At 37.6% G+C, this 22,034-nt stretch overlaps 1 protein-coding gene across 8 annotated transcripts in view; it reads right to left on the bottom strand.

The window, feature by feature from the left end:
• EPC1 (enhancer of polycomb homolog 1) overlaps positions 1-22,034 on the bottom strand; it is a 61,597-nt gene that overhangs the window by 19,570 nt on the left and 19,993 nt on the right. For all 8 annotated transcript variants that reach the window (XR_011724137.1, XR_011724138.1, XM_071734858.1 and 5 more), the window contains 2 exons: positions 941-1,100; positions 49-194 (listed from right to left, as the gene is read on the bottom strand). Coding sequence is in view for 6 of the 8 variants with exons in the window: in XM_071734853.1 (XP_071590954.1) it covers positions 49-194; positions 941-1,100 (306 nt within the window). In the remaining 2 variants the exon portion in view is untranslated. The remainder of the gene's footprint in view (positions 1-48; positions 195-940; positions 1,101-22,034) is intronic.

The raw sequence follows: 22,034 nt of genomic DNA, 5'->3' as shown, positions 1-22,034 counted from the left end.
ATGTATAAAGTATAAGTTTCAAACTCTTTATGCAAAGTACCATTGTACCTGCTGACCGCTGCCCTTTTCTAGTCTGTCTATCATCTCTTCAAATTGCAAAGGAGAGATGTCCATTCTTTTCTTCAACTTATTCACAAAGATCTCATCTTCTGAATCCAAGTCATAATCCGGCTGCTCAGCATCCAAACTAAAAGCTGAAGGATACAGTGAAAGTTAAAGTTAATTTTACTACACAAATATTTTGTTCCAGTAGCAGTGTCTGGAGATTCTGATTCTTCTAAAGACAAACAAAATAACCTGTTTCACTGTTGAAATACTACTTAGAAGTTATATCTACCTTTTTCTTGAAAACAATGAAACTACTAAAAATCAGGAATAAAACTTGATACTTATTTGATAATGCTTTTGTTAACCAATGAAAGCCTGGCAGTGTTCAAGCAAGCTAGCCACCTACTTTTAGATGTAGAATACTTCCATCCAGGCACAGGCAAATTCTACTGCTATTTCTGCTTGGCTGTTCAATCCAGCCTATTGTCATTTTATCCTGATTAAGTTTCAGGGGACAGTTACTCTGTTTCTTAGATACACAGTATATATTGTCTTCTTCAATTAGATTTGTGTCTTTTGTCCTTGCTAAAAAACCAAAATTCCCCCACAAGGAGTAACTACCAAGTGTTACAGATGGCAAAAACAGGCCTTTGAAACTGCCAAATCTCAAGTATTAACAGAGACAGTGTCAAGGACACCTATCTACTTCCTAATCAAGAACTAAATATACCTCTTCAGTAAGAGGCAAGCAATCTTTTACATGTTGAAAAAAAGTTAATTTTCATACATTATTCTTGATGAAAGCTCAATAGAAATTTAAGAGTAATCTCTTAACTACTATCAAAAATAAAGTTCCTGGTGTAGACTTCAATGAATAAGTTACTTTACTTACGCTGTATGTGAATCAGCTGCTTTGGCATTTTAAATTCTCCAGGATAGATGGATTCATAGTATGCAATATTACTTTCTGCTTCTGGAACTGGTATAACCATGTTATCCCTCTTCTCTCCATATACCTGTTGTGCTGAGATAGCCCGTTGGAGATGATGTTCCTATAAAAAAAACAAAGATGAAAAGCTGAGAAAATATTTTCAGAGCTCAGAATTTTTAAAGCTGAAACAAGTCTACTTAGTTGCCAATGCTCTCATTCCAAATCCCTGAGACCAGACCTAAGAAATCAGTATTGCACACCTGACTTAAAAAGCACTCTATTAAGTGTACGGTCTTTCCAGTAGGTGGAGCTCTCCCTCTTACACAAACAACACTAGTTACTAAACTTGGAAGTGAAGTTGCATGTTATTGGCACACCAAGCTACATAAATCCATCTTTACATACTGCTGGAGAGACACTTATGATTGATTAGACATACAGATCATAACAAGCAGCTGCAGAAACACAGTCCCTCTGGTCCTACTCTATTTACTAAGGGCATTTGTTGCCAGTGATGTCAGAAAACAAGCCTGTTCTCCTATTAAGAACAGAAACACCTATTTTTACTCAGGTAGACCTTCTTGTTTATTGCAATGCTTTCCATTATCCTCCTTTTTGCTCTACAAATAAAGTTTATTATTAAACTATAAATCATAATGGAAAGAACAATTAACTGAGAAATCTGCAACTTTTTTTATCTTAGAAAGCTAGTTCCTTACATTTCTATACTGCTCCTTCCAAGGTGCTCAGTAAACCAGTTCTGCACCAGTTATGAAAATACAGCTATCATCAAGATGATGTAAACAAGATTACTGAAATACCTGAAACAGGAACTACAGTGAAAGGATGGCAGAGATTATCATTTTTGTTCACATTATCTTACTACATCTTTTCTGACTTCAATTTACACCCACTTCAGTACAATAAAGACAATTAACATAATCTGTTTACATGTAAGAACTAAAGAAAATTGTAACACAGGCTTTATTGTAAACTGCAGTTAAAACCTGTTTCAAGTTATAATTGTGCTCCAAGGCTTCACAGAACTTTAGCCTGTCTATAAACAAGATGCAGAGATTTTTTTACGCCTCTCTCTTGTTCCAAAATTTCTTCACAAAGAGACCAATTGTGTGACTAAAAAAATCCTACAGTTTAGAGTAAAACTCACTGGATTGATTTTTGAACCTCCAACATTTGTTAGGCACAGACATCTAGAAGACTGGTGGCTATTATTTCTTGGGCATCATGCAAAATAATTTTTTCTACCTTCTTGTGAAGCACTGCTGCCAGTCAACAGTAATAATTCTTCTGAATTTTGTACCAACAACTGCAACTGTTGCGTATCAGGGCATTAAGCTTCATTACCATATAGTACAGTAGGACTCTGTCAAATACATAGTAGTAGCAAATGCCTTCTGAATAACAAAGGCTCACTATTTATACAGTCATATGATGGATTCCCGGTACATTTATCCCAACCTGTGTTTTTAAACACAAAAAAATGCCTTTTTTTCAGGACAGAAAAGGGGGTTAGACACTAAAACAAGACTTCAACTTCCCTGATCCATCTCTGATATGGAAATAGGCACTGCTTGGTAGTACCAATAGCCTACACCTCTTTTCTAACAGTCTTCAGTAAGAAGTATTTAAAAAGAGATCTTAACAACATTCTTAAAAAGAAAAACACAAACCATACCTTTTGCAACTTTCATTCAGATTACAGTAATACTTAGTACTTGAGCAGAGCATGTTAACAGACCCACATACTACGAAAGCAACTGGACAAAAGTTCCTCCACTGAAACAGGTAAACTGATTTGCTCTTCCTATCTGTTCCAATTACTCACAAGAGACACTTGACAATAAAACAAAGTAAGTGGAGATAGCAACCTCAGTTCTCATTTACTTGGACAGAAACCAGGAACAGCAACTTTTTCCCTAGATGCAACAACTCAAATGGTGGCTCAGCACATCTCCTTCTCCTGACAACCCATATAAATATGTATGACTGGTAAGGCTGGAAGCCCTCATTTTTAACATGAAAGGACATTAAATACCAACAGCTTACAGGTTCTATTCTGGAGTCACTCTTCACTGTGACTGCACAGTTGATTACACCCACCCAGATGCAACACCTCACCATGCTGGCTTTGACTGGGATAGAGTCAATTTCCTCCATGGCAGCCCTATGGGGCTATGTTTGGGATCTGTGCTGAGAACACTGCTGATAACACAGGGATGTTTTCATTACTGCTGAGCAGTGCTTACAGAGAGTCAAGGCCTTGTCTGCTTCTCACACCACTCACCAGCAAGTAGACTTTGGGTGCACAAGCTGGGAATGCTGACCCCCGCTGACCAAAGGGATATCCCATGCCCTCTGACATCATGCTCAGCATAAAAAGCTGAGGCAGAAGAAGGAAGGCAGGGTCAGAGTGATGGTCTTCCCAAGTAACTGTTACACATGATGGAATCCTGCTTTCCTGGGGATGGCTGAACACCCACCTTCTGATGGGACATACAGAATGAATTCCTTATTGTGCTTTGCTTGCATGCACGGCTTTTGCTTTGCTTTAATTATAAAGTTGTTTTTATCTCAGACAATGATTTTTCTCACTTTTACTCTGCTGATTCTCCCCTCCAACCCACCAGGGGTGAGTGAGCAAGCAGCTGTGTGGGCCGTTGTTGCTAGCTGAGGCTAATCCATGACATTCATCTGAAACTATAGCCTTCTGATTAAAAATGCAGTTGTTTCCTCAGTTTGTCAGAATGAGTTTTAATTCCAAATCCTACTCAAACATCCTGGCTGCCCTTTATGTTCTCTTGATACAATATGTTGGTGCTGTGGTACAAGTCATTCCTGAAAACACCAGCGATCACTTAAAGCCAGATCTCTTCAGAAATTTAACATCTTTTAACTTAAACTGTTCATCCACGTCCACATATAGTGCAGTCAAGATATATTTCGACTATACAACAGTTTCTATAATACTATTCTGTTCATTGCATACCAAAGCAGTATCAAAAAGCCTCTTTTTTTTAAATTTCAAGATGCAACTATCCACTAGGTCTCTTGCCCTGACACAAAAAGTAGCCAGACTTAAATAACCGGGGCTTGTTCTTGAAAATTCATAGTAGTTCTTCACAAAGAGACTAGCATCTTCCAGGTGATTAGTGGGGAGAAATAATTTACATTATCTGTATTTCTCCAGGAACTGCTGGTAAGATAGTTTGTTTGTGACTCTAGCTCCTACTTTTTCAATAGGCTGTTATGGGGTTTTGGTTTGGTATTTTCTGTTTGACCTTTTTTTCTGTTGCTTTTATGTTGTGTTTTCAACATCATGGTTGCAGTGCTGTTTTTCCCTTTTCCCCTCTGGAGCCTTGTTTCCCTTCAGAAGTTCTCAAATAGCTGTGAAACTACTTCAGATTGTTTCTTTAAATTCCTAACAGGAATCCTAGGTGGATTAGTCAAGCTTAAAAGGCTGCAGCTTGTCATAGTAGAAGGAATCTCATCTGATGATCAGCTACCACAAGGTGAAGTCTTCTGCCCCTTGCTTCATTACTTCCACCCTGTACTAATGTTCATCCAAAGTTGTATTTAAAGCCATTCAGAGTTCATCCAAAACCTAAAAATCTGCTTGCTCTGCACCCCTCAAGTTGATTTTCCAACAGGTTAGTTTCCTACACAGGCTCATCACATGGTCAGACAATAGCAGAGCTATAGGGATGCTGCAGGACCACTGTTATGAGGGAAAGAACAGCTTTGTTGCTTTTCACAACACTCAGTCAGTGACATGAAATTACACCTTACTTTTCTGGACAGGAATATAGTGGGATTGGTACCTGGACAGTTAAAATTCCAGCACTTATCAGGTTACCCTGCTAGTTATTTCAACAAACATAACCTCAACAACCACCTTCCTCCTTTAGAATTTTTCCTCTGATTAGATGATCAGAAAAGCCTACCAAAACAGCAACCTTCCTTCTCACTACGCACAATACAGGCAAGGCATGAGGTACTTCTGCAATTCTGTAAGGGAAACTGCATCTCCATTCTTTATTCTGTAGTCTTCCTTTCTATTCATTTTAAGATAACATGTTTGCCCTTGTATCTATCTACTCTTAATATCCATGCACACTCCAAAATATCAAAGAGTGAAAAGACAATCCAGAGCAAGCTGGCACCACCATGGGCACTAGGGAATGCAGGAACACAACAAAGCAGATCTCACTGCAGCCTGAAGAACTGGAACTTCGGTTCAACTCTGCCTTTGGAGGAAAAAAGACCTCTCTCAAATGATAATGCAAGACATGTGTAATTCTTCCAAACAAATTTAGTACTTGTTGCACTTCTGGCACACTACACTAAAAAAGGGGAATTACAATAATCTGAATAAAAAATAGGATACTGTAATTGTGGTTCAACCTAACTACAAGCAGCCACTCTTGTCTGCAAGCTGAAAGCAGCAGAAGCCTAGCAACTGAAAGCAAGCAGTACTTGCTTTCTTTCACATTTGGTAATACTTGGTAAGTTTCTGGACACAGGACTCTTGTCTCCAAGTTGGTTACAGTTTCTCAAAGGAAACTGGCACTGACAGAGCACAAAGATGCCTTTGTGGAAATACTTACTTTGCAACACACCTTGTAGACTATATTCAAATTAAATAACCACAACCTAAGGCACTAAGACTTAAGTGATATAACTGTCATTAAGGGTTGAACAAACCAAAGGGACAGCCAATAGAACACATGTTGTCATTTTAGGTAGTCAGTCAGAAAAATGCTACTCACCAATGAGTGCATCTTCTTAAGGATTAAACAATTCCCTGCTTTGTAATTTTACTGCATGTTTCTTCAAATAATTTCTGGAAATTATTCCAGGGCTCTCAAAAGAAACAAATCACTTAAGGCACATTTGCTTATGGAAATGACCAAAACAGCCAACTCTGAAGACCAGTGCATAAAGCTGAGCAGAAAGCCTTCAAATTCTTAAAGCCTACCTAAGGAGGAGAGTGTTCTCTTTGTTTGGGAAGCCAAGGATGGGGTAGTGGAGGAAGCCACACACAACAACCAGAAAGAGGGATTTAAAAAAAAATATTGATACTTGGAAAAAGAACACGGGAGTGAGTTCGTGTCTGTGCACATCTTTGCCTCTGAAACACAAAAACTATTTTAAAAGATACTATAATTGATTCTGTCACTACTTGGAGCCACAGCAAACCACTGCCCATTTACTAGTCTCCGTGGACCTCCTTATTTACATCAACATAACTGGGGAGAATCCTCTTCCATTCATATTTTGCCTGACAAAAGTGCCTCCAAAATTACTCACAGCTCACATTATAATGTTTAACTGACAAGAGTTTAAAAGGATAGCACTTTCAACTGCAGATAGCTGTCAAGAAGCATTAGGTTCACAACAGCTGCACAAAAACAAGTCACAGAATCACAGACATACAAGTATAAAGAGAAAGACCTGTCGTTTTCATACACATTTTACTGTCTAGCAACTTGTAATCCAAAATTCTTTAAAAAAAACCAAACCCTGAACACACTAGAAGACTCCAAAAAAATTGTGTATTTAAGATAATTTAAGAAAACATTAGGATCTGCAAAAAACAACAATCAGAAGATTTTATGTAAGTCATCCAGGGGTTAAAAAAGTGGTGCAAGAACAACCTGATTCCAGGATACTAGTTAAAGATTTTTTTGGCTGCTAAATTCACTGGACAACGTTCTTCCTACACCTAAATCTTATGTTAGCAGCTTTTACTGGTGGAAGGGTGTTGAAGGATAACACAGAAAAGTTGCTAGGAGACCTAGCTGCACATCAAGACCATTCAAACTAACCCCACCCCATAAACATACAGTAGAGACTACTGGAGCACTTCCCTGACCTACTGCATGCAAATCACTCCCCAACCTCCCCCTTCCTTAGCCCAGTGAGCTGAGATACCTCTCAGCCATATGAGGCTATCAGTCATCTGCATGACCAGGAAAGGTGGCCTCTTTCAGAATCCACTCTAAAGGCAATTTGTCCATAGATTCAATCCAGTAAGTCTGTGCATTACAGAGACAGAATGGAATAAAACAACTACACTGGTTCATTTTATCACCTGTTCCTCCTGTCAGCAAATTTTAATACACCCTGCAGCTTACATATTAGACAACTTGTACCCAAGATCAGGAGGATCATGGAGAATGATCGCAGAGAATTACATTTAAAAAAAAAAAAAGTTGTTTTGTTTTTTTAATGCCACCCATCACTTATAATACTCCTTCCCCTTCCCTAGAGGCAGCTCAGCTGCAGAAAGGTTTCTGTAAGACTCTTGGAAGGTGGGAGAGTAGTCACTTGCCACTGTAATAGAAAGGGCTCACACAGGGACAGGCAAGCACAAGTGATGCTGCAATCAAAGGTAAAGAACACACATCCAGGCACAGACCACCATCTTAGATAAGTTTTAAACTGTTCAGAGATACAACAGATTTCCTTTGCTTTTTCTTAGCTTTAGGGCAGCAAGTGACCCTAGTGGCTTCTATTTTGACTGAAAGCAAACATGCTCAGACTTCACAGCTTATTACAGAAACACACCCCACACTTCCTCTTACTTCGTCACAGGCATATCCAGTGACATGTTAGTATTTGAAAAACAGTGAAGACATCCTAACAATTTTGTTACAGCATTTGTTTCCAAACAACTGCTGCTGAAGTGCTCCAGACCTGATGGAAGTCATACTGATGAGAGCAATTTGATCCTGCCTTGCAAATCACAGAAATCTTTAAGAGGTATTCTGGCAAAAGATCAGTCCCCAGGTTATACTGATCCTTGGTTCCAAGACAGCAAAGCCTAATTCCTGAATACCAGCTTATAGACCTGACCTTTGCTAATGGCAAGGTAACAGTTACGTTGGTAAGAATGATGAAGCTCCTACCCTCTTGACCTCAAGTGCATGAAAATCATATAATGTGTTAGCAATAGTTTAAATTGGGTCACTACAAGCACATGTGATCAAAACAGAAGTGGTGGGTCAGCAAAGCAGCATGTCATTCTTTGCTCTGCCCCTGTGATGAGTCTTGAGAAAGATCAAGATCATCAGCATCTGATCAGCACAGTCTGATCAGACTGATCAGATCACCAGTCCAGTCTGGCCCACAAGCAAGTTTAAGCCAGCTTGCTGTTGTGACTATTGGTGTATGTACACACAGGATAAACATCATCTCACATCAATTTAAGACACCTGAAGATTTACCCAAACCACATGGCTTTGGTCTTCCCTTCTGAGGCTGCCAAGATCTGTCAATGCCCCAAATTGTTCTGTGCAGTACAGAAAATTGTCTAAATCTCTCTCTTCATATTCTAAACATGGAGAAAAACTATGGAGATCTCTTCTTTTAATCAACTGTCTCATGAGTACTCAATTAAGAAGGATTCCACTGTAATTACGGTAATAATTAGATCTCTGCTATGAATGCCAACTTAAAATAGCTGCATAGAATTAAATAGCAATTGTTCAGTGAAAATGTGATCGAATTTACTTCTAGAAATACATGTTTTTGTAATTAACAGACTATCAAGAAACTTTGCTAATTATTAGTCTTTTTATTTGGAACACTGGTTGAAAATGAGGTCAGCCACACCTAGTCAACTGCCTTCCTCATGTTCAACTTGGACATTTAAGAGTATGCAAAGAGTATGCCCTTTCCTTGAAAAAAAAAAACTTGTTTCCATATTAGTGGACTGAAGCAGGACATAATTTACAGCTTCAGGGAATCATCCCGTGCTGTGCCTGTTCAGTTAATGGTGGCAGGTAAGTGGAGGACACACAAAGCATTTAACCCATTAGTATGGGTTAAATTAGTATGAGATCATCACAAGCCTAGAAGAAATTGAGAGTGATTTGCTATCCTGTTACAAGAAGACTGAAATTGGTTTTCTATTTTCAGTTACTGTGGAAAACAGGCAGAGATATGAAGAAATGAATGAGATTAGCTCAAGACATGCTGGAGAGGGTAACATACACAACCTAGGAATCCTGGGAAACAGTAAAACTATTTAACATGTAAATTAACTATACAGTGTAATTCACAAACAGAATTTAACACTTCCATCTTCCCCAGGTCCCATCCAGACCCATTCCACAGGTCCCATTCAGACTACCTAAAGACTGAAGTGACTCAACTGTTGCCCAGTCAACTTCTGCACTACAAGCATTCAGAACCACAGGACTCAGTGAAGGTTTGAAATACTTTGTTTCATTGATTACTAACAGATCAATGCAATCAGAAAAAGCTATGCCATCTCCCTGGCACTAGTAACACTTGGTTCTCAGCAAACTCCTCAACCTATGCTGTTACCCATGAAGAACAATTACACTCAGGCAAGTCTCCTGGTGTGCCTAAATCAGTTAACAGACACGTAAAGACCATGGAAAGATGCGGGAAACACTGGAACTGCCTCTTTTCAGTACCAACACACACAATTAAAGCAGCTCAGCCCATCTCATGTGACTTGCTACACAGCCACGTTTCACAAGATTCCAGACTTTACAGCAAAGCTGTTGCAGTCTCCCTTCCTCACCACAGTCTGCTATTCCAGCTGTGTTGTGATGAGACTGCAATGCATCAGTACTATTTCAGTGATCTATATTACATAGAGTATAGTTTCAGAACTAAATAACACCGTTCCCTCAATAAAGGCTTCTAAACAACACATCAAGATGCTCTTTATAGATTATTTAAGTAGTCCAGGGCATGACCTCCATCATGAAATCAGACTAACACAAAATGAAGTAAGATTTGACACAGTTTACAAGAATACAGCTTCCAGGATACCGTTTAACAGGAGAATGAGAACAGCCCTTAGAAGTCAGCCTTTCCTTAGCAGAGGTGTCAGCTATAAAGCCATTTGAGAGAGCATTTTGGGAGAAAAGTTTATTTTCCCCTCTAATGGGAAAATTGAAGTGGAACTACAAGATGATTTCAGCAGTTGCCTAATAATAAATTTGTTACCAAGTTTCCAAGTTAAAAAGATAGATGTAGCATTATCTTCCTCCTTGCTTAAACATTACTGTGCATCAGCAATGCTGCATAACAACTAAAATAATTTTGGATGTAAAAATGCTGAAGCCAAGTGTACACCTTTCATTATTTACAAGAACTTGATGCTACTGTTAAGAGTACTAAGCACAGGATAAAAAAGGCAGTCACTTAACTAAAAAGTGACTTGGTAGTCCAACTTTGACACAAACAAGATTCCATCCTGTCTCACTACTCTTCTGAAAATAATATGAAGATGCACACACAATTTTGTTCCAAAACAGATTTGGCACAAACTATTCATTGATATATCATAGTAGAATACCACACATAACACTTGGTGTAGTTCAAGGTAAGCTATAAATTTACATGTAGGTAGGTAACAGGGTTTAAAAAAAAGTCAACTGAATTTTTGCAGTTTTTCATACTACATTTCTCTCAAAGATTTCTGTGTTAACTATGGAAAAAATAAATCTACTGCTCCTTCACAGAAGTTGTTCCTTAGATCAGGTTTTCAAACGATCCTCATTAAACCAACCTCTTTTTGTTTGCAGTTAAGGCACATCTTAATCTGGATTCATTAATCAGTCTGGCACCAGTACAGAATCAAGATGGGCAAGGCAGAGAAAAACATCAGGCAGAGAAAAACATCAGGCAAGAGAATAAAACTAAGTGCCACAATCTCTTCAGTATTAGTCTACTGGAGGGTAAAAACACTCCCTTCCATGCCAGACTGAACAACCCGTGGAGATCAATGGCTTCCAATATCTACACACGCTCAAAAATTCTGGACACACCCCACCCAAGTCTAATTCAAAGCAGGATTTGGTTTCTATTGTTAAAAAACTGATCCTGAAGCCAGCCAGTACTTAGGAGCTACTATCTCTTCTCTCAGATTCTACAATAAGACTAAAATTTAACATCACCTGGAGCTTGAAGGTCAGATCTCCCAACACCAAACTGTGCAACTACCCAAGGACTTTGAATAAACCAATGTCCCACTTGGCTGACAAGGCTAACCTAAGTGCTTGGCATTTCCTAGTAACCAAACTCTTCAAAGAATTCAGAAAGTTTTGGAAACTAACTGCAAGACAAGTGTGGATTTTACAGGAGTTCCACTTCACCTAAGACCATCTCAAAAAGGAGCCCATGCAAATTCCTAGAGGGCAGGAAGAACAAAAACCACAGCCATACTTCCACAGCTGTTTTGTCACTGGACGACAGGATACCAGAACCTGAGAGTGCAAGCCACGTTTAATTCAGTCTTTACATTGTTTAGCAGACAGACAATTTCCTTCTATGAACTTTTCAGCCCAGTGTGCACTATGCAAATCTAATGTTAATAAAGAGGCTCGAGAGATGTCCAGCGAATATGCAACTTTATTTTTGTTGGGGGGGAAAGGAAAATTAAACAAAGTAATAAAAAATACAAACTGGTGAGTGATCCCTGAAGTTTACATGGGGTCTGTAACAAATCTAATACAACTGTACCTTCCAATAATACTGCCTTCTTGATGTTTAACTACCTCTTCCATAAAGAAGAGTTTCATTATTTCAAGCAGTTACTAAGATTTAAATAGTAATAGAGCTCAGTTGGTATTTCTATTGGACATTATACACTATCCAGGTTATAGGGGACACAAACAAATCAAAACCTTTATCAAGTAACCCAAATATCAACATTTATGTAAATTTGCTCATTTCCAAGTCAACAGCTCACATCAGACAGCTAAAAAGAAGTTTTCTGGAATAACCTAAGCAACCAAAGCATCTTTTAAGAAGTCACATGTGTATGCCACATAAATATTAATATACAACAGCTCAGTTAAAAAAGTTCAAACTGAAGAAGCTTTCAGAGAACCACCTTAAACTACCAAGCTTATTACTGATTTCAAAAACCAAGAAAAAACCCTTTTAGTATTATCCACTTCACTGCTACAGCAAAGAAATAAGGTGCATAAAAAGCACGTGATAAATCATAGTAATAACTAAATACTAGTTTGCTAAACAAGGGCACTTTTGCAGACTCCATGGTGTGTGTATTTTAGGTACTTTATTCCTTTGTATAATGCACAATGGAACATATAATGCTGAGCAGATTTGTCACACTGTCAAAAGGTATCAAAGTTCCCATATCTTATTCCTCCAAACTACACCTTTTGTTAGAATAAAAAATACATTACTGTTTTTTAGCTTTTAGTAAGAGGCTTTTTAATGTATCAAGACAGAACAATAAAGAAAGCTGCTCAGACATTTGAGAAAACTAAAGCTCAAAAAAAGTACAAATGCTAGGAGACTACTCATGAGTTACACTGCATAATGCATCTAGTAAAAATTAAATCTACTTAGCAATCAGTACAGAATTAACATTTACCAAAATGTGCTCATGAAAACACAAGTAAAACCTACCAACACTTCAACTAAACTGTCTTAGCTTCTGTATTCACACACAACAGATCAGAAGTTCAGGTCTGATGCTGTGAAGGTAGAAAAGCACTTCTCAAAGTGACAGTGACAGCTGCAATACTGAATAACTTAAAATAGATTTTCCAAATATTACACCACTGTGATGAGCTTATCTATGTACTTCCTGCTGCAGATGTCAGTCTTCAGTTTACAGACCTACAGATTTAGGCACTTTTCTTGGCTAAGAACAATGCTACATTTGAACGCATGAAGATGCTACCTGGAGCAGAGACCTGCATTGGGCTGAAAGGCTCAGACTAAACACCAAGAAAAGTTTGCTGATCTGTAAAAATGTGTTTTGAATGACAAAGTGGTATGTGCACTATGAGTCAGGCACCAAATTATAATTCCTTATAGGTCAGCTATTCTTCCTGTCTTGTAATCTCCATGTTTATTTAGATTGCCTTTAAAAACACAGGGCAAGACTAATTTCAAATTCATGACCTTTTACATGCAATTATGATCAGACTTGGTTTTAAGGCTGGTATAAACAATGAACAACTAAGACAAGTAAAAGCCATACGGAGTAGGGGAACAAAGAAGGAGGAACAAGAGTGAATGGAAAAGGTTTACTATATGGACAAGTATTTCTTTAATGCTTGGAAGCTTGATGCATTGTAACTGTCACTGTTACACTCTGGACACAGTGAGAATTAAGACTATGACTGGGACAAAACAGGACTACTGAATGTGATTTACAAGGAGACAGCTTGGATCAGCTCAGGCCACACCATCAACTTTGGCCCAGCAAAATCTTTTTTCTGTTCCACCAGCCCCCAGTGAAGTGGAAGTTTAATACCTTTCACTTACCCAGCATTCAAGACAGTTTAGCACTGCCATTGCTATAGACATATATTAAAAAACACCACAAACAAAAAAACAACAAAAAACAAAAAACCAACAAAACCCCAAACAAAACAAAAACCCCAACACAATCCTCCTGTGGCCTTTCCATTCCTTAGCTCTTTGCTCTTTATTGCATTAGTAAAAGCCTCTACCCACAAAGTAGTACACATGATCTTTCATGAAACAGATACGTGTTATTTCCTTCAGCTCTCATAGGCAGAACTTGAAAGTCATGATGACAGTCACAACATAGAACCACCTGCCTCTCCACCACATGTGCAACTGGAATGTAACTGATTCTTAATGGGCAATTCCTGGCTACATGGGAATAAAGTTACAGTGATATGAATATCAATGTTCTTTGTGCCTATATAGTGTATATGTATTAATACAGTGGAGTATATTAGATGTTTCAGAGACTCCCCTGTGCCCTTCTCAAGCCCAAGAACACAGGCCATGTATCAAGCAGAGAAACCTATGGACTTCAAAAAATGCCCTGTTACACTGTACATCCTACTTCTCTCTCACCACCTAGATCTATGTAAACTACAAGCACATGAGATTTCATACTTTGTACGAATTAGTCATGTCCCTTCTGTGCAAGGATTATTTTTTTTCTGTATTGCCATAAATGAGTAGATTTATAAAAGATTATTTAGCACATCACGTGTTGGGAAACATCAACTTGACACTGCATACCTTCTTGGACAACAAAATTCAGAGCTTCCTGAACCTTTCAGTATCAGTTTCATACCAGTTACCACATTAAATAATCATTCCACAGTACTCCTGCATCATCCCACCCCCTCTCCCTGCTGAAAACAAAGGACCAGATAGTAACTGATTAACAGAAACCAGAATCAACATTATAATGCAAGGTGAGAGAAAATAAAGATAAACATTCTCTCCATCCCTGGAAATTGCATTGCTGCCAAAAGCTGCCTCAGGGCCTCAAATTCCAATTCCACCTCTGCAGACAGTGCCATCTGCTAAAGAGGTGGTCTAACTTTCTTCAAATCCTGTGTAATAAACACTGCCTAACATCCTCAGGTAATGTGAACATGTAATTAGTATTTAACAAATTTGCTACAACCCAGAGAGAACACATCCCAGCTAGCATTTAGCTCTATGACTATATAAATTACACCACAGCATGACACATGTGCATGCCCACTCCCCCTGTAATGATGGGAATAAACCACAAAGACAAGACAAACATCCAGTATAAACACAGAAATGAACTGCACATACACTCCTGACCACAGCAGAATGGTCTGGGATAAGAGACTCACTCCAGGAAATTTATTGCTAAATCTTCCCTTTCTCTGTTAACCAAAAAAAATGCTTCTTATCCACAGTTCCCTTGAGCCCAGGCCAAGCAAGAGGACAATAATAATATTAATTGGAAGACTAACACTGAAAAACACTTTTTTCCCCCAGAGAATTATACCAGAGAAGTCAAAATTTAATTTAACACAAGTCAAAACAAGATGTCAGATAATGCTGTAATTTGAAAAATTGAAGACATAAGTCAGCCACTGGACACAACATTTTAGAACAATCAGGTTTACCAAATGATGCACAAATACCTTCCTTACCTGTTGATATGAATCAATAATAAACAAACTGAGGGACTGGCTTTACAGGACTGATATTTTGATAGGCTTTCAATTTATCAATTAGAATATACATTAACATTTTCCTATTGCTTCCAGATCACTTTGGAGCTTCACACTCCCCTGCCATACAATGATCAAACTGTTACCTTCTGACTGGACCAGTCACACAACATACCCTTGAAGTTAACTCAAAATTCTAGCTAGAGGACATTCTGTCCTCATAACATCAACTTACTAGGAGCATTTGAAAGTTGCTCTTCCCTCGCCAGCTTCTCCAGATTTTATTAATGCTAAAATTTTCTCTTTATTTCTAAGACACTCTATAGCCTGTACCCCAATGACCTAAAAGCCAGCTAAAGCTCCTGGAGACAGCATTTAACTACCATCATCTACTAGTTCAAGGTCTTTCTACAGTAAAAGTACAGATAATCTGGAAAACCAGGCCAGAAATAAGGGTTAATGTATTAACAACAGCTTCCTCCCATAAAGCCCTGGAGATTATAAAAAAAACCCCACTGCTTTCTGTTCCCGCTCAAGACGTACCAATGTTTATCTACTATTCAGCAAATTTCTAAGCATTCTCTCAAGACAGGTCACTTCTCCTTCAGAGGAAGACCATGAAAGTGAATATGAAATAGAAAATTGTACTAGTCACTCTTAAACCCATAGCTCTGGTGAAGGTTTTTATGAGAGGCACTTTGTTAGCATGAACATCTCACTCATTTCACATACTTTTTTCACACTGAACAAACCTTACATTACTGATAAAAAAAGAAGAGCTGGCTTAATTTGGTTTTGTTCTTTCCCTTCATACAAACTGAAAGTCAGTTTGACTTAACGTTTGTTGAAGTTCTAACTCAATGAAATACACTAGTTGCACAAGACTGGCTGTATTTACACTACCTTAATTCCTAACATTTGAGCACTAATACAGTATTTGGCCTATTTTAAGACCATAGCATGTTCATCAGAAAGCAGAGCTAGTGCACTAATACTAATCACAACTTTCTTCTAAGAAAGCAGAACATAATCATCTAAAAAGTCATAATGTTTGACAAAGAACACATCATAGTTTTAAAAAAAAATTTTAAAAAATCATTGAGAAACAGAAGAGTATATAAACTTATCCATAAACACCTGAAGTATCCAACAGTTTTGTACAAATATACCACTTAAAGGATTCCAACACCTATACAAAACTTCTGCAGGGCTCAAACTCAAGTTGGCCCTTAGCTGTCTAAACTTCTTAATAAAGCCACAATACTGTGAAATCTGAAGTCGGTTCCTATTTTCTGACACCCTTTTCAGTATCCTTTTTCTTGTACTTCAAGTAGTGAGAAAAATCAAGTATCAAGAAGGCACGCATGACACTTTCTGCTGAAATACTAATACATGATTTAGGGCGGGGGGACATAGATTTAATACACAGTGAAAAGCTGCATTTCTTAAGCAAAACCATAAATTGATAGGAGAAACCAGGAATACAATTTTATCACCAGTGTTTAAAGAAGTTTGAGAAAGGTGGACAAAACCTTTGACACAACTCGATCTCCTCATATATAAGCTTAGGAAGTCTTTCAGTCAGGCTACAAGATCTCCAATTAATTTCTATTCACAACTAGGAAGGAACAACCTTGAAGTCATTAAAATGCTATCAAGGTATGAATGTAAATAGATGTTGGAACACACTCCTTTCCAACACCACCCTCTTTAAAGCTTCCAATTAAAAAAAATATTTCTTAACTCCAGATTAAATACAAAGGAAACAATTCTTTAAGAATGGTACTTCAACCTTAAGTGGATAGTTTCTTCTCTTACTGAAACTACCTGTGCTTGAAGAGACTGAAAAAACAAAGTTTTCAAACTTTTATTTAATCCTCATTTCACACAATTCACTTTCCTCACAGAACAGTTAATCCTGGAATGCACATACAACTGAATACACACAAATACACACACCAGGTGGAAGGGAGAGCAGTGGGTAAAGGCTCATTAAACAGAAAGAGGATACATACAGGTACAAAAGCAGCAGCCAGCGTTTTTATTTCACTGCATTAGTAATTTGATATATTTCTTGATATTAAAGCTAGCTTTCTCTCACAAGCAGAAATTGGAAATGAAGCGAAAAAAGAACCAGCAGCTTATTATATAAACCTAAGGCCAGCAAATTACAGTATTCTATTCTAGCAGAGCAAGACTCCCACAGACACACACTCCTTTAAAAAGAAAACTTGAAAAAGTAATGTATTCACTTACAAGTATTCAAAACTCACACTGATTACTCTTTGCAGATTGATATTGAATAACTGCACATACATTGCTGAGAAGTATGATCATAAAATTAAGGCACAGTAATTGAGACACTGACAAGCAGACTGGTCTACTCAAAACATTTACAGATTTAAGGCCTTGCCACATTGCATTTTTTTTCCTACATGAAACAAATTAGCATTAGGCAGGTTCCTGTAAACAGTTCAACGAACAAAACACAGGATGATACCTATTAAAAGAAAAATAAGGCCATGTCACCTCAATCCTCAAACATCTATCATCCCTTTCCATCTTAATGTTATTAATACAATTAATACTCAATCCTTTGCTGAAATCCACTATATGATGGATCACATCTGAAAAACAGTCAGGAAGGCAACCTTACAGGGCTCCTCAACACAGACTCTGAAAATTCCCAGAACGTGGTCTCTCCATACAAGCCTTAAAGTGATTATTCCTTTCCCTGACATGAGCTCTTCTTTAACTCCAAACCCCTGCCAGTTGTATTCCTCATCGTTTTATTACGACTACTGCTAACAAAGTTATTTTTTGTGGGTTTGTTTTCTTCCTCCCAGTCAATTTAAATAATTTGAGATATATTTAAATCTCTTCCAACGGTTAACCTCACTTCAAATACGAGAGTACTGAGGGAGTCTAACCTTTTTTATCTTAAGTGCGAACATGAATAATTTGTCTTGCTATAGTTTCCTATGCATAAAGCCAAGCTGTTACATGCCATCTCTTTGTGCAATTACTGGGAAACCAAGAAAAGGTTATATATAATTTGATTATACATACATCAAACTAATTCCTTGGGAGTGGTATATGCTTAGCAAAAAGCTAAGTGGAAAACTTTGCTAGGAAACAGAACAGCTTTTTTTTAGGATGAATTAAATTGCTTTTATATACATCTGTAACTTGTATAGATGATAGCAAATTAGAAAAAGAACATTGTCCACATAGAACACCAATGTCCTGACTTGAAATTCTTCCAAGTGAGCTTGCAACTTCATTTCCTCCATCATTCCAAAACAGAATTTGGACCTACTACAGAAGCCTTTGACCTGCATAAGGCACTTACGAACCACCAACTCTTTTCATTGTGTTCTGAAACCTGAAGTATTTTCCACATTACTTAAGAGGATGACACATACACCTTCACTACATGTTTAACTGACACTATAAACTAACATCACATAATCAATCCACTTTCATGGCAGTTCTCTGTTCACGACTTCAAGTTACTGCCTGACTTCACCATGACGTAACAGGCCATCTCACTTTCTAAGCTTTTACAGAAAACTGCTAGTTTCTAGGAATGTGTCAGATCCCATTAATATAATCTGTACTTACTGTTCCTAGATCAATGTGTAAGTTTTGCTTCTTCTGAGTTGAAATTAGGATGGGCAATCTCATTTCAGCTTCAAGCAAGCTCCCCCGTTCTGTGACAGAAGTCTATGCCACTGCTATCCCTCTAACTTCAGAACAAAAACAGTGACAGTACGGGCAAGTTTCACACCAAAGAATTGACCTGGTCTTTTAGTAGTCAGACACAGTGCATAAACTGCTCACTAGAGAAACTACTTATCATCAGCCAGGCTTCCTAACTTGTATGACTGCTCAGGTGCACAGAACACCTCCCAGCATTAAATCCAACAGAAAAGAAAGCTTGGATGTACCTGATGGTGAAAGAACCAGTAAGCTGTGACTATTACTAAATAGTTGGGACCTGAGCATGGGGCCAAAAGGGCCAAAACATTTTTCATCTGAGTATTTTGATGCTGCACAAGAGTTTTCTTAAACTTGGAATCTGTCCTTTTGTGCTGCAATGTCACTTTCTTTTCCTATCAGATTTCTCTGGCTAAGGATCGTAGCTCTTTTTTACCCAAGTAGAGCTGCAGAAAGTTACTGAGCTCAATACCAAACTAAGAGGCAAAATCAAGGCCGTTATTTGAGCTCACAGAAAAATCTCTTTCAGCTCTGAACTGAGGTGTCCATTGACTGTAGCCTTAGACAAAACTGCAACAAACTCATCTCTCTGTTCTCCTTCTATCAGATTATCAAACACATATGCTCTTAGGCATCTAATCTACAAGTTAAATGTGTTTAAAGTTAAGCACAAAAGATATAACCTGATATATAAAATTAACATCGCCTACAATGAGTGAGCAGAAAAGCTGGACAAAGGGGAACATAAATAGGAAGCAACACTCTTCACTGGAAACTGCAGGACTCCCAAACCAAAGAGTATGCAAAAAAACCTGTCTTTACTGTCCCCATATACTTCAAGACCCTTTAATGTTTCAGCTCTCCTGGACTAAGAGACTGCTAAAGGAGTTCAGTTCAGCTGCACTTGACTCCTACAGCTGGAGATGGGGGGAGTGCAACAGACAAGGATATGACAAACACCAATTCTCTTATTAGTAAGCTGAGAACTTTCTAGGGACTTCTCTGACCCTACACAAAAGAAAAAATAAAAGTCCAGACCTGAAACTTGTAATTCAGTTACAGTCTAATTCTAATTGCCCCTACAAGATCCAAAACCACTTAGTATCACTAAATATCCTTAACCAAGCATTGATTACTAAAAAGTATTTAAACACCATGTACACAGTTGATTAATTAGCAGAAAATATATGCTTCTATTTTATAGAAAAAATGCAGTTTCTTAGGCTGGAAAGAATGTAAAGAGCAAAAAAGACTACATAATCTTTAGTAAAATTTACATATGTAACTGAAGACCATTCACACATTTATTGCTACACCTCACCTATACATTTTCACAAATTTTCAAATTCACCACAGCTTAGACAGTGACATATGCATCCTCTTTTGTACATTCCTTACCAGCTTTTTTCCTTGATCAGGTAAAAATAGCTGCTTCAGCAGGACGAGAATCTGGATATGGTAGCTTCCCAATGTTTCTAGTGTAGATTTGGGAAGAGAAAGGCATATTTTCTGTGCAGCTATTGCTCAGAGTAGATCTATGGTAGCTGTGCTCAAGGCAGTTTTATTGAGAGGATGAGCCTACCCAAAATGGGTAAATGAGAAATTAACCAAATAGTGCACTGCTAAATTGAGACACATCCTGTTAGAGAATACATTTAAAGTGTCCCAAAGCCTCTGAATGAATATTAGGTTATCTTCATCAGGTCTTCAATAGTTTTAGTAAATACTGACAGGTCTTGCTGATATTAGCAGGAAAAAAAAATTACATTTAATAGTGAAGTATGAATAATGAACCAAATAAGGTTTTTTTAAACAACCCCAATGTCAGGGCAGAGAAGCTAACTACAAGTATAGATTTAAAAAAGATAAAAGACACACCTTAACCTATTTCAACAGTTTGATCAAGCAACAAGTAACAGAGTATGACAATATTTACAGTTGACAATTGTACAGACTTAATTCTGCCTTCTGTGCAACCTGTTAGTTATATCATTACTGATTCCTTTTGCAAATGTGTTAAATGAATGAACATCTGTAGAGCTTAGAATTTCAGACTGGGTGTTGAATTCTTCTATCTGCTACTAGCAACACAAACTATATTAGAAAGCAAGCTTCAATTCTAAATTCTGAACCTTATGAACAGAAGCCCATGTAGTGCATCAGTCTGATGAAAAGGTAGTACCACAATAAAGCTGCTACTCCCAAGTTACAATGAGGGCAAAGATTAACCACAAGATGATGTTAGTGGGAAGCAGTGAAGAATAATACAATAAAATAGCAGGACTTTTCAGAAAAGCACTTGATACCCTCTCCCCTGCCTCAAAATCATGGACAGAGACACCAGGATTTAGACAAACTTACTTGATGGAAAATGTACATCTATCCCACATAAATTTGAGCACACACAAGACTAAATAGAAATACAGAACCCAAAATTTTAGTATGACCAGTGGTATCACCATTCACATTAGGGTAACAAACTCAAAAAAAATTAAACAAAAATGTCAAACCCATGACAATTCCCATACCTATGGGACTGCTAACAACTCAGGAAATGTCATCAACATAGCCGTATCTTCCTGTTTAAATAATATAATTCTCTGATGTATACAAAGGCACTTGATTAAAAAAATCTCTGCTTACACACCATTCCTTGCTGAGGCAGCTTCCGTTCACATTCACACTTTCCAGTATTTTAAATACACCTTGAAAGTACTGATATGAGGTGCTTCAAATGCAGAGCTTTTTAATAAAGATTTTTTTTAAAAATCTATATTCACAATAATCTTATGCAAATGTATTTTTTTTTAATTATCCACAAAGTCTCAAAAAAAAAAAAAAAAAAAAACACCAAAAAAAACCCCACCACCCTACATTTCTATTTTTTAATCTAACATAGTCTAGAGGCTGGGGATGCAGCATGTGTCCTATCTCCTTTAAGAGAAAAGCAGGCAAAACAAGTGTAGTTTTCCTTGGTCTGGTTAGAGGCCATCAAATCTAGGACATCTGTCAATCTACACATACTTTTTCTGAACATGTTCAAAAAGATTCAGTACACTTTTTTTTTTTTTTAGACAAATCCAACTCATCTGCAATTTTATTTAGGTAGCTGTGAATTAAAATGGACTTGGACAGACAAATGTGCATCACTATTACTAACAGAGGTCTCTTGTTTTGTTCTCAAAATTACAACACTAAGGTTGTGGTTTGTTCAAATTGAGATAATACAGGGGGTGTTTAATGTTACATAAACAGCGCCAATGCATTTTGAAGGTTATTCTTTAGAGATACATGTTTCCTGATAGTTTTTAGTTTCTTAGATTTAGCAACAGACTTGGCAACAGCCACCACGTGTTTACCCTAGAAACTTG

This window comes from Heliangelus exortis, chromosome 2 (genome assembly GCF_036169615.1).
Source record: "Heliangelus exortis chromosome 2, bHelExo1.hap1, whole genome shotgun sequence".
NCBI lineage: Eukaryota > Metazoa > Chordata > Aves > Apodiformes > Trochilidae > Heliangelus > Heliangelus exortis.
This window is presented reverse-complemented; position numbering and strand designations above follow the sequence as displayed.